General features: G+C 38.1%; 1 protein-coding gene across 1 annotated transcript; it reads right to left on the bottom strand.

The window, feature by feature from the left end:
• Nucleotides 1–6,906: 6,906 nt before the first annotated feature.
• On the bottom strand, nucleotides 6,907–11,632 carry sf3b4 (splicing factor 3b, subunit 4). Its single transcript, XM_062435971.1, has 6 exons — nucleotides 11,577–11,632; nucleotides 10,274–10,402; nucleotides 9,634–10,176; nucleotides 8,418–8,579; nucleotides 8,029–8,190; nucleotides 6,907–7,542 (listed from the first exon to the last, which is right to left on the bottom strand). The coding sequence occupies exons 1-6, from the start codon at nucleotides 11,608–11,610 to the stop codon at nucleotides 7,379–7,381; spliced, it is 1,194 nt and encodes a 397-aa protein (XP_062291955.1). The 5' UTR covers nucleotides 11,611–11,632; the 3' UTR covers nucleotides 6,907–7,378.
• Between the last annotated feature and the right edge of the window lie 1,611 nt (nucleotides 11,633–13,243).

The following is a 13,243-nucleotide window of genomic DNA, read 5'->3' as shown; positions in this document are numbered from 1 at the left end:
TTTAAAGAAGTTCAGAAGTGGTCAAAGATTTAGCAGAGAGGCCACCTGAACGTGTTGGAGCGTCAGTTTGTTCAAGATACACCTCACAGATTTTAAAGAGTGGACTCCAGTCCACCTAACTAAGAACAGGCTCTTCCTATGTCTGGAAAGAAAATAGACATTGAAATTAGCCAATCTGTTCTTTTTCATAATCATTCAGACATGTGTGGGTAGGATTCCACACATGTCAGGATTTGAACTGATTAGCTCTTTCTTTCATTTAGTTTACTAAACCAACTAACCAGCCTTTATGGTGTGTTTCCAGACTACACCTGTTGCATTACTATATCTGCCCAGCATGCGCTCTCTGCTGAGTCACAGGCAGACCTGAGCTGCAATTACAGGGTGGGACGCTGAGTCTTGAACAGTGAGACTGATTTTTAATGGTTGTTTCCTGCCCTAGATGGCTCAGTTCGTGGTTAAGAGCAACAGTGCGTGACCATGACTCAAATGTAATGTGGTGTGAAGATAATGCTCCAAAGGATCAGACACTTAGAGGGAATTCCTGTAAGGTCTACAATGTCTATCTGGACATCCCATAACACACATTAACACCACAGTCAGTTTAGCCATCTTTACAAAACCCTGTACTAAAGGGTCAATTCTTGAATAGTTTGTTGTATTTTGCATGATTGAATGTCAAGTTTGTCAATAAAACATTAATGATACTGAGGAAAACTAATAAAGTATACATCAGGGATTAATCAATGATAACATTTCTTAATGGAAAAACTGAACAGCTGCTGATTCAGAGGCACTGCGTGGGAAAACAAATGAGGCTTGAAATTGACAAAAAGAAAATTGATGTCCATTCTGCCTGTCTGCCGCAGTATCACATCTTCTTTAAAAGAACATTTATAAGGCGCAGTCTCGTGATGTTAATTAATGATACCCCTGGTCCATATGTTTCTGTACGAAGAGACACTGCATCTTGAGGTCAGCGTGCAATAAAACAACATGTCACTTTGAATTTGTGGTGCGGATACGCTTGCTGAAACAACAGACAGCGAATGAGAGACATCCCCACGACACTCACTTTGACCCCTTTTTCACAAATAAGCTCTGACAGGTAATAACGGACTGATGTAGCAGGTATGCAGTAAAGGGAGGGCTGTAGACTCAACAGCAAAAATTTTGACTGCATGGCCACCAAAACAGTCTGTGAAGTGATCTGTTTATATTGTATTGTTAATTGTTTGTGTGCCTATATTTTCTGTAAATATTTTATTCCTACAACATGTTAAACATGCTGCAATTCTGGGGGAGAAAAACTAAATTCCTTCATTATCTTCATTCATTTTAACAATTAAATTGCCTAAAAACAGTCAAATATAAATGTATTTAGTGTAAAAAAAATATATATATTTAATCAAAATCTCATGTAAACTTCTCTTTAGGTTGTTAAAATCCCTGAATTCCTAGTACAAGTAGGAATAGTGAGTGAAGATATGAACTCTGTGTCCTCAATGATAAATGCAGCTCTGAGCAAACATAAGCTACTCTAGATATTTCTTCTATTATTTGGCAAAAAAAACCTGCTAGTTCCTGTAGATCAGTATGTTAAGTAGATAAGTTAGGCAATACTAAGCATCAATTATAGGAAATGTTCATGACTAAGGTTTATGGAGATATATTGTTTTAGTTTATTGATCAGTGCATCTTTATCTGGCACCTGGCTTGTTTATTCAAGCTTATTTTATGTATGCTTATTTATTCAAAATCCCTATTTATATCCAGGTTTGACATGCTGCTACAATATGGTGCAATATTTCCTTCCAACTGCTGCTCCACTTCTTAATTAGACGTGCTGTAAATAATTGTTGTAAATGATGTAATCTCTGTCAGACCTTCGTTTGAATTATGGAAATGTAGTTGTTTTCTTTAAAAACCTGACTGAGTGAACCCCACAATAATTCTTATGTCTTTGCAAAAGGTGGTAAAGTCTCTCAAATCATGAATCTATATATATATATATATATATATACAATATATATATGTCCTGCTCAGAGTTCAAACTGATCATGTTCATTGTTTTAATGTTTCTTAAATTTCATTGAAACATCCAAAGTCTCCAGTCATCAGCCTGCAGATCCGTCACTGTCAGCATGACGAACATATTTACTGGCACGGATCAAAGGAACCCCACCAGGGCCTGGTCAGCCAGGCTAAACTGTAGGACGCTAACCTAATAATATCTTGGACTGAAGCACTTACAGGCCTCTAATCACTGCAAACCCATATCAAAACACGAGCCTGTATAAAATCATGTCAGGCTGTGGAGCCAGAAGTAAACAACCAAACAACAGAGCTTTTTTTAAAGCCCCTAATCTACCTGCACAGGTGTTTTCACTTCATTTGTCTGATAAGTTCTCTCCTCGTGACAGTGTGATGGACACCTTCTTCACTCTCCTGTCAGTAAGCCCCTTTCATTTCAATAACACATTCAGAAAAGCACAGATGTTAACGCTAAATTTCATTTAGCTGCTTTAGTTTCAGGGTCCTGGTATTGTGCATGCTGACGCACTGGGACAACAGAACAGAACCATCATTAATGTTATTAGTAACACCTGTGCTGGTAGTTGTAGCGTCTGCTGTGAAAATAGTCTTATTGTTCAACCTGTTCACGAAGCTTTGCTGAAAGTTCAGTAAGAAAAATCTTGCCCCTCACGTTCTGCCTTTACTCATCTACAGCTGAATTTTTACTTTTTTCCCCTTTTTCAATCTTCTCTCTCACCTCCATTTTTACACGCTGCCAAAATCCTTACATTTAAAATTCTGACATGAATCTTTCTGACCATAATCCTCAGGCCCAGACCAACTATTACATAACCCACCTCCTCCCCATCACCACTGCTGGTCCTATCTCCTATCTTCACATGGTCCTACACCTACTGATGCGTCACATCAATGGCGTCTAATCGCCACAATTCTTCCTCTATTCATAACCTCAATATAGTTTTACATTTCAAATTGACTTCTCCTCTCTGGCCTCACTTAATTCCTATCGTTCCCCAGCACAGCTCCACGTAACATGAGCCTGAGCAGAGGTCTAATAAACCTTTTTACCAGCTGACATTTAAACTGGTCATATAGGAAAAGGACATGTGCTGCTAATATTATTAACGATGACTCTGTTCAGTGTCAGTAAGCCAGCATGCACAAGACCACCAACATGAAAGTGAAGCAGCTAAATGAAATTCCACCATCATTAATTTCGTTATTTACACCTGTGCTTTTCCTGCTGCGACATGTAACGATGTCTTCCAGGGGGAAAAAACCTATTAACAAGAATAACTTACAAGCTGCTCATGTCAAATTTGACCCATTTTTACATTTGAGAGCAATTAAAAAACACACTGAACACCTTTCTTTTCTTTCTTTTTTTAGCCTGAATTGTTATAACCCCTTTAAAAAAATGGAAATCTTTTTTTTTTTCTGTGCAGCTGATACACATGTTTGTACATGTACTACAGCTTAAAATTGGCACATATTCTTTCAGAAATTCACCATTCAAAACTGTTCACATTCAATAAAATCCATTGAAATAATGATGGCTGTTATGTTCTCTTATTTTAGATAACATAGGGCCATGCAATGCAATGTTAAATTCTCCATAAAAACAACCGGTAAATGATATACTCTTTCTGCTTTCTGAAAGCTTCACTAACGATGTGGTATCTATGAATTAAAAAATAGATTTGATCCAGAAATTTTGCGTAGAGACTAATTATGAGGTCAGTATGAAACAGTATGAAAGGGTTAAACTGCCTGCACACACGTGCATGAAGATAACAGCCTCTGTAGGAATATTATAGAAATAGACACCTCAATAAATCAACCTTCAGATAGATATATAGATAGAAACTGATTCATTTATGCAACAGGTAATTAGCTACAGATGAACTACTTTATTTGGTCCCTGTCATTAACTTGACATCATTTCTACATGCAGCCCTGTCAGTGGAAAAGAAGAGGAAGGCCTAAGGATGATGATGGTGAGGATGAGGAGTATATTCTACTCCCTGCATGGTTTGAGCAACCCTTTTATATATTTATTTATTTAGTCTTTTTTTCACCCCCTCCTCCCTTTTAAAAATCAATCAACATCAGATTCCTTGCGAAGACGAGCAGAGCAGATAGCCATCACATCATCACATGCAGGCAGGTCTTATGAAAATGAAGCACTGTCTGTCAGTGCTCAAGTGTCGCGATGAATAATCTGAACACTTGAAGATTAGGCTGGACGATGGCCAAAGAAATCCCTAAATATTACGCTCTATAATTACGCCTATAATATCATCCTCATGCATGCAGGCCTATTTCCAAAAGGTTTTTAACATTTGTGCTTTCAGTTTTCTTGCAGGATTGTTATTTTTCACAAGCAGCAATTGGGTGAAAGGGCAGCAGCAATTGAGAACCAAGACTCTGATTAAATATGTGCAAATTTAAGCCTCCAGTCCATCATAGATGTCTTCACTGATGTTAAGAGGGATAAAAAAAAATGGCCTTAGCGCTAAACGGGCCAATTTACACATCCTACAAATACGGTTGGATTAAAAATACAAATCTGTCACATATACCAGCTCGCCTGCATCCCCACATCTGCGCTGACATTTGGATATCTCGCTGCCAGCGGCTCGTCACGACTTGGATCGGATTAAAGGCCCTCAATTCACAAAATCGATCTTAATTGCTTGTGTGAAGAAAATGGTTGGAGAACACGCCCATCGTCTCTCCCTCGTGATTTCTCATTGTAAAACATAATAATAATAATAGTAGTACATCCAGTCAACATCAGCTCCCAAATGTCAAATATTCATGGTAAATTCAAGCTTACCTCCTTTTTCCTGTGATGTGGTCCCTCTTCAGCGACGGAGATGGTGAGGATGAGGAACGAGGGTGAGGAGGATGAGGATGCGCACGAAGCTGTTGCTGTGAACCGAGTGGTGATGCTGTGCTGTGCTGCTCGGAGGAGGAGGAGAGGAGCCCACGCCATCCATCCATCCACACACACTCAGTGATACGCAGGGGTCCCCTCCCCCCATGCGAGCACCTCGCGCGCGCACGAGCACATTATTAACGCCTTCATACCCGGAGGGGTTTTGGCGCATATCTGCACACAATCTGCGCTCTTTTTCCTCCAGCTTTGCATCGGCTGTTGCGCCTTTAAACTCGTATAATGTACACGTTTCCATATAAAACCAATGCAGCTAATTATACGTTTTATTCATGAAATGCTTAAAACACTCGACACATTTTAAATACACTGTATCCTCACACGCATGCGCGCAAAAACGCCTTCTTTCTATCCATCTGCTTTTTTAAATTTTACAAACAGATGATGATAATAATAATTGTTTTAACACATTTATGTCAAAAAACGCACACGTGCAAGCACACCTGACTCCTGTTACCATGCCAACCATTTGCCAATTCTTGATCCCCCCCCTCCTCCTTTTTTTTTTTTACTGCATCAAGACCCTCCATGAAGAAACGTGAGCATACACACACATGCACGAGGCTGTGAGGCTGAATGATCAATAATGTGAAAATGATGAGATTTTAAAAAAAATAAAATAAAATAAAAATGTTCATCAATTATTTCTACTCCTGAGAAAGAAGACATATCTCTATTTTGTAGAGTGTGTGTGTAGGGTGATTGTCCTAAACTCCAGGCTTGTGAGGTAGGTAATAAAGGCATCATTTTTAATTTAGAAATGTCTCATTTTGGAGAGCCTCATATAAACTTTATTGGAGTAAAACAAACTGCCGGTGCTCCTTATACTTAACCTCGTGGTTGGTGATAAAAAGCAGTTAAAGCAAAATGATTTCACATTAACTCACTGTAAGATACCTAATGGTTTAACTGTCCAATTAAATATCAATTAATAAATGTTTTATAACCGTTTTCGTGACACCTGTGGTCCTCTGTAGTAGTAAAAGTTGTATGCAGTGTAAAAATACTGTCACAAGTAGCAGTCCATTCATTCATAATGTTACAAATGTGTCTATGTATTACCTAAATATATTTAAAACAAGTAGAATAGCTTGTTTTGATTAACACGCAGGCAGCTTTTTAAGTTGCATCTACATGGTGATACTAATTAGACTACATGGCCACTTTATTTACTGTTGAATAAACTTCACAAACTTGCAACACAACCGAGCTGCATGTATAATTTCACACTTTTGTTCAGTATATCTTCTTTTTGAATGAGCAAAAGTGACCAATGGCTACGGGGCCTCTTTGCTATGAAATTTGGCATAAATATTAATCGTCTTCAGAACTTGATTGCTCCTGCTTTTGGTGACCCTCCCCTGACTGTTCTCCATCACCACCATCAGGCCAAAACATCCACCTATACACAAGAATTATCAGCACCTACAGGCTTTTCTCAACAAATGGCATTTCCACTGGTAGTAAACACAATTTAGAGTCATATACGTCTGCCACCAGACAGCCGACAGATGGCCAGTTTTCTCTTCCTGAGGCAAACTCTCATTTCCCTAAACGCACTGTAATATACAGAGCAATGAAAACATGGACTTCTTCACCACTGTTACTGACTACATAACATAGACATCAATGTTTAAAAGGCAAATAAGGAAACTCCTAGAACATATTTATACAATGCTATACATATACTGATTCATAGTTTTTGGCAGTGTAAGTTTTACTCATACATATTAATGTTATTCTCTAATATATACCCTATTTTTGCCAAGTTGACTAATATTTAATGTATGTTTTTTAGGAAGACAAGCTGTGCTTTAGGAAACGGTTAATGGGGATCCTAAATCTTATCCTATAGCAGTAAAGGCACAAATTGAACAATAAACATTATTTATTAGCCTGCAGCGACACAACTGGCACACCTCAATGAAATATAGTTATTATCCAATGTTAGAAATGAACATAGTAATTTAACTCTCCACATAAAATGAGCCCTTTTATTTTGAATAAACTGCTGGGCCATGTATATGGTGTCTTGGCACAGACTCCATAACTACCCCTGAGTCTCACAGCAAAGGCTACATTTCTGCTATGTCAGCTTTTCCTTGAACGTTTTAATATTTAACACTTCTATACCAAAGTGGACACATCTGAACCATAATGAGTTACAACTAATTATTACAAATTATTTAGAAAAACATCCAAAAGTTGTACTAAAAGGTTTATTTGTCAAAAAGGTCTTTCGTCTGTACAGTGACCCAAAAAAATACAAACATGTGGTTAAATTAGTCTCACAATTTACGAACTTGAGTAGATCTAAAGATGTTTAAAAAATAAAAAAAGAAGAAAGAAAAATGAGAGCCCATTTTTGGAGTCTGAGAAAGATTACGGTGGCATTGGGGCCCTCATAGGAACCCTGGGTGGGGCACCGGGGGGCCTTGGGGGCATGAGGGGACCTCTCTGGAAGCCAAAGGGAGGAGGACGAGGAGCACCATAGCCAGGTGGAGGCATAGGAGGAGGCCCTCTCATACCTGGAGGCACAGGGTGACCTGAGAGAGAGAAAGTGGACTCATTATGTGATAAAAACTTCCAATTTTGACGATGTTCTATCACTGTGTGCAAAGAAAAGTGAGCTTAAAATTCATGAGGTGCAGTATTTTAGCAATTTGAACAACAGGTTTTACATGTTTTTTATTTAATTTTTTTCCCTTTATTCTTTTTTTCAGTTCTGTTAATACATGCTTGTGATGTTCTGGGTTAATGGTGAAAGATTAATAAAAAAGTAGTAAAAAATACCACAAATCTGTTTTGAATTTTGTTCAGACTGACTTCAGCACTGTTTGATATAATGAAGGGAATGATGTGTATATGTGTTTTATTGTGTTAACACTTCAGTTGTTGTTTTACAGCTTATAGTGGTCAATTATTTAGGGAAAAAAAACAGCATTTTCCCCTCAAATAACAGAGGTATTGTTTGTGAGCTGAAGAGGTTTTTATTTGACAGCAAAGATGTGAGGTGATGCCACAGTTCTTACCCATGGGAGGTCCATACGGTGCTCTGGGTGGCATGCCCATAGGTGGGGGTGGGGGCATGCCGGGGGGCGGCGGTGCCCGTGACTGATTTGATCCTGGAGGCGCAGGAGGTGGAGGCACCATGCCAGGAGGAGCAGGAGGTGGCATGCCCATCTGAGCCATACCTGTGTGACAAAAACAAACAAACGTGCTTGAGCAAATTTGTCTTGTCTCACAGAGTTTAGATGTACTGATACTGAATGTGAATGTTTACACTGTTTTTTAAAATCTGATTAGTTAGCGAGGACAAAAATGTCTACAACATACTTTAAAACTTGGCCACTATATTGAGTATTGTGTTTTCTACATGCAGGCTTTGTGGGAACATGTTTTAAGTTTAACAAGCCATTACCTGGATGCATGTTGCCAGGAGGGAAAGGCGGTGGTCCAGGTGGAGGTCCACCACCCTGTTGTGGGTTCCCTGCGTTTGGAGGCATGGCCATGTTCGGGGGCATCGAAGGAGGCATCGAGCCCGGAGGGGGAACAGGAGGGAAAGCACCAGGAGGCGGCATGCCTGCACAGAGACAGGTTGGATTTACAAGTTATTATTTCATGTTCGGCGAGTACACAAAATCAGACTGTTGAATTAGTTCAATAAAATTTTACATTCATTATATTCGATTGTAGTATTATGTAATTGTATTAGTATATTTTCAAAAACCAATTCACAGCTGTGCAAGATTAAAATCAAATCAATGTCATTCTCACCCAGCTGATAAAATATGCAGAGCAGCACATTCACATTCCAAAAAGGATTGTGCTTCATCTCGAAGCCAGTAATGAAATCCGTTATCTACTCTCCTGGCAGGCACAACATTTAACTACTCAAACTGCAACTATCTGCAATTATTCAGAGGTAGCTACTGCGTGTGGATTGTGGCTGTGAATTTCACAAGAGAAAAAACACACCAACACCGCTAATTGTAGCTCAGAGAGACAGTAATTAAAGACAAGAAGTCCAATTCGGAAAACTGCAGATGTGCAACCATATTACTAACTAGGGTGTTTACACCATGACATACAGCTGCAGAGAGGCCTCTTGTAGTTGCACTAATTCACAATTTTTGAAAAACTTTTTTTTTTTTATAATGGGACTCCTTATGACACTATCGTAAAGCTTAGACCTTCCCCTTTTCAGCGGTCATTGCCATTTTATGATATTCTTTATGACAAAGTAAAAGGCATGTATGGCTATCAGCCAGACTAAAAACCAAGCGTACCTATCTTTTTATATGTAAAAGAGTTTCAAGTGGTGCCTGCGCAGCAACAATTTTTACATTTTGAGTTAATCGGGTATACTGAAGGAAAGAAATGTAACAGATGAGAATGGTAGAAGCCCAACAGAGCTAGTAGTACAGCTGCTATTTTGCTTTGGAGTAAAAATTATATAAAATAAAGATATATATTATATTGTATTATGTTCTCTGTCAGTCTATGACCTGAAATCATCATCTATTTTTCCAATCAGCTCATGAATATGTTCTGCAATACACCACAACTGTGTGAGTTAAGGATGTATTGTATCCTTCAGTATCTACTGCATTTAAACCAAAGTATGTCATCCGTACCAGGCATCTGCATCCCAGCTCCCAGTGTGGTCAGGACCGGTGGCGGAGCGCTCGGTGGTGGCGGTGCATCTGCAAACAGCTGATGTGGCCTGTCTGCCTGGGACAGAGGGTTTTGGGCTGCCAGGAGTCGCTCTGCGGCCGAGCCGTGACGTTCTCCTTTGGAATCCTTCTTGAAGGCGTAAGACACTGTAATGGGCCGGTTGCAGAGGTACTGGCCGTTCATGGCCTCGATGGCGGCGTCTGATGCATCAAAGCTGGCGAAATTGATAAAAGCGTAACCCTTGGAGTTGCCGGTGTCTGGGTCTCGCATGATTTTTGGTGTTTGGAGGATCACCCCGAAGGCACTGAATGTGTCGTAGAGAAGTTTCTCATCGATCTCTGGGTCGAGGTTACCGATGAAGATGTTTGCGCCCACATCCAGGTTTTTGTTGTGTGCTGAGGCCTTATTAACTCGAATCGGCTTGCCATAGAGCTTAATCATGTTCATGATTTTGATGGCGTAATCAGCATCCTCTTCACTGAGGAACTCCACAAACCCATATCCTGAGGAAGAGTGAAAAAGTTAGCCTCATAGCCATGATAGAGATTCTTGTAGGTGTGATTTCTCCGTAGAGTGACATGTATACTAGCTGATACTCACCTTGATGTTGGCCTGTGACCCTGTCTTTGGGCATGTGTGTGTTGACCACAGGACCAGCCTGCAAAAACAGCTCCCATAGTAACGGCTCAGACACCTTCTCATCTAAGCCGCCAACATACACAGTGGCATCTGAAATAAGAAATGAGAGAGGAGTCCAAATTAGACCAAATGTAGGATGAAGTGAAGTCAAATGGCAGGGGAATGGAGATGCTTAATGTCGGATTGCTGTGGATTAACCATTAATCACATTTAAACACCAAATATTTGCTTGTTTTTCAAATTTACTGAATTGCCAAATATTTCCAAATTATATTTTTGTTTGTTATTGTGTCTAAACAAGTCTCGGATAAGGAGAAGCCTGATTCTGAAATCCTGCAAGAGTCGAGCTGTTAAACAATAATAATAAATAATCAGGTAGGACTTTGAAATCTTTTAGGTAACAGTAAACTACTACTTGAACATTGAGACATGTTTTTCTTGCTGTACTCATCCCTCCTGTTCATGTTCTGAGGAAAACCGTTTTCAGTTTTCATATGGCCACCTGACTGTTGTTTTAAGACAGACTTGATAAATTGTTTACCTATCCTTTAAACTTTACTTTAATATTACAATCCCCCTTACAACAAACTGGCTGATTATGACTGTACGCTTTTGATATTTTAGTTGTTTGGAAGATAAAGTTAGCTAGCTGAAGTCTGACACAATAGTACCCGAAATATTTTCATATACTGGAGCTAAAATAGTGACTGTCTTTGTTTTAACTCATTAGAGTCACATGATACATGTTTTGAGCCATTTAGACAGTTCTTGAGGTTAAATGGATTCATATATTCTCAGACTGTATCTCCTCCTCTTGGCTTCATTAACAACTATACAAAAACATCCTCATCAGTCTTGTCACATATGTTGAAACTCACTTCTGCCGCAGACTCCATGTTAGCTATATAGCTTGCTAGGCTAGCTTTAGCTGTTAGCTAACAGGATATACCTCCTCCTAATACACCAACAACAGCCGCCACAGTAATTAAATCAATGACAAAAACACCGCCACACCTGCGCTTATATACAGCAAGCAGTTTAAAGACATTAAAGTACATATAACTGGACTTTAGTGAATGAATTAGCGACAAGCGAAGCTAACGATACCTGCACACTTCCATGTGATCGACCGGTTATTAACACAAAATATTAGTTAACCAGGCTCAGCAAAGACAAAATTAACTGTGTGAAGTGTAGAGCACACACCGATTTATGACTGACCGAAATGAAATGGTTGAAATAGGTGTTATAATGATGTTGTTACCTTGATTTCTTTCAGAAATTGGTCCCGCTGCCATGTTGAATGAACAACGGAGGGCAAGCGTCCTGAGCGGAAATCCCGCCTCTTCCTACGCTCAGAGACGGAAGTAACAAAATAAAATAAAATGTAGTTCAAATTAATTTAAAAATAAAATAAAAATGAAATAATTAATGTATTTTAAACAAAATAAGAAATATTTATAATTTAAAAAAATATATATATATTAAATTAAATTAAATCAAATTAAAATCAAAGTTAAATTAAACTCAATTTAATTTTATTTAATGTAATTGCATTTAATAAAAGAATTTCTGAAAAATTGTACTTAATCATATAAAAGACTATTGGCTTTCCTAACATTTTCTTGAGAGCTGCAAAAATTAGCTGATTAATCAATTATTGTCAGCTATTAAATGAATGGCCAACTATTTGGATTATCAATAAATAATTTTGAGTAAAATACGTCCAAATTCAGAGTACCCTGTAGCCGAGTGGTTACAGTGCATGCCATATACCTGTCATGTCATACCATTCTCTCTCTCTCCCCTTGTTTCCAGTTGGCCTCTATGCCACTAACTATCTACTAATAAAGGCAAAAAAATGCCCAAAAAAATAATGTTAAAAAAAGTCTAAATTCTCTGATTTCAGCTTCTCAGCTTTGAATATTCTTTGGTTTCTTTCGTCCTCCATGACAGTAAACTGAATACTTTTGGGTTGTGGATATTTAAGGAAGTCATCTTGGGATGTCATTGGCATGTTTCACCCTTTTCTGAAATTGTATCAACCAAACAACTAACTGATTTATTAAGAAGAAAACCAACACATTAGTTGATAATGAAAATTATCATAGTAGCAGGCCTAATTTTCTTACAACACTAAGTAACTGGAGAAATTTGAATTTATTTTAAATAAAGGAGATGAAATATTTTTTGTCTGTGTCTGGGCTCACAGTTTACCACATTCATTTCAGGCCTTGGTATTCATATTCTGCATTACAATAACAGTTGTGCCTCTGCCCATTTGGCTAAAGGAGTGAGTTCATTTTTATAACACTGATGAGGTGAGAGATAAAATTGTAACTCATACCTACAATTCTTTGTTATTCTGAATTTAAAATAGAAATGAACATAGATTTCATGCGCACAGCCATAACAAAGCTACATTACATTTAGATAACTTTTTCATCTCCATCACAAAAGTTAAAAAAGTGGATTTAAAGTTTGAATAGCTTTCCATTCTTTAAAAATAAGCCTTTAAAATGAATTCATATAGTCATAACATTCATATGATAAAATGTTGCCTATATCAATACCAAGGATAGTGATATTTCTTCTTTTTTTTACACTTTTGTCAGCAATGTGCAGTTACTGTCACAGACACACAGGTCTACTTTAATCCAGATGTGCTATACTTAAATAATACTATCAGTATTCACTGCATTCAATGTGCATTCTTTGTAATACCTCTAGGAAAAATTGTGTTATTTATTAATGACAGCCATGTAGTACCTCTTTACTTGGTCCTGATTATATGTTCAGTTTATCACCCGTATTAAACAGTGAAACAAGCGACAAATCAATGAACATTTGTATCAGCCAATTTATCACATCATATAAATCTACTAAAAGTATAAACATGGAATACAAAATGTTCATAGAAAATACATACAA

This window comes from Scomber scombrus, chromosome 16 (genome assembly GCF_963691925.1).
Source record: "Scomber scombrus chromosome 16, fScoSco1.1, whole genome shotgun sequence".
Classification (NCBI taxonomy): Eukaryota; Metazoa; Chordata; class Actinopteri; order Scombriformes; family Scombridae; genus Scomber; species Scomber scombrus.
The sequence above is the reverse complement of the archived record's forward strand: the minus strand, read 5'-3'. Positions and strand labels throughout refer to the sequence as shown.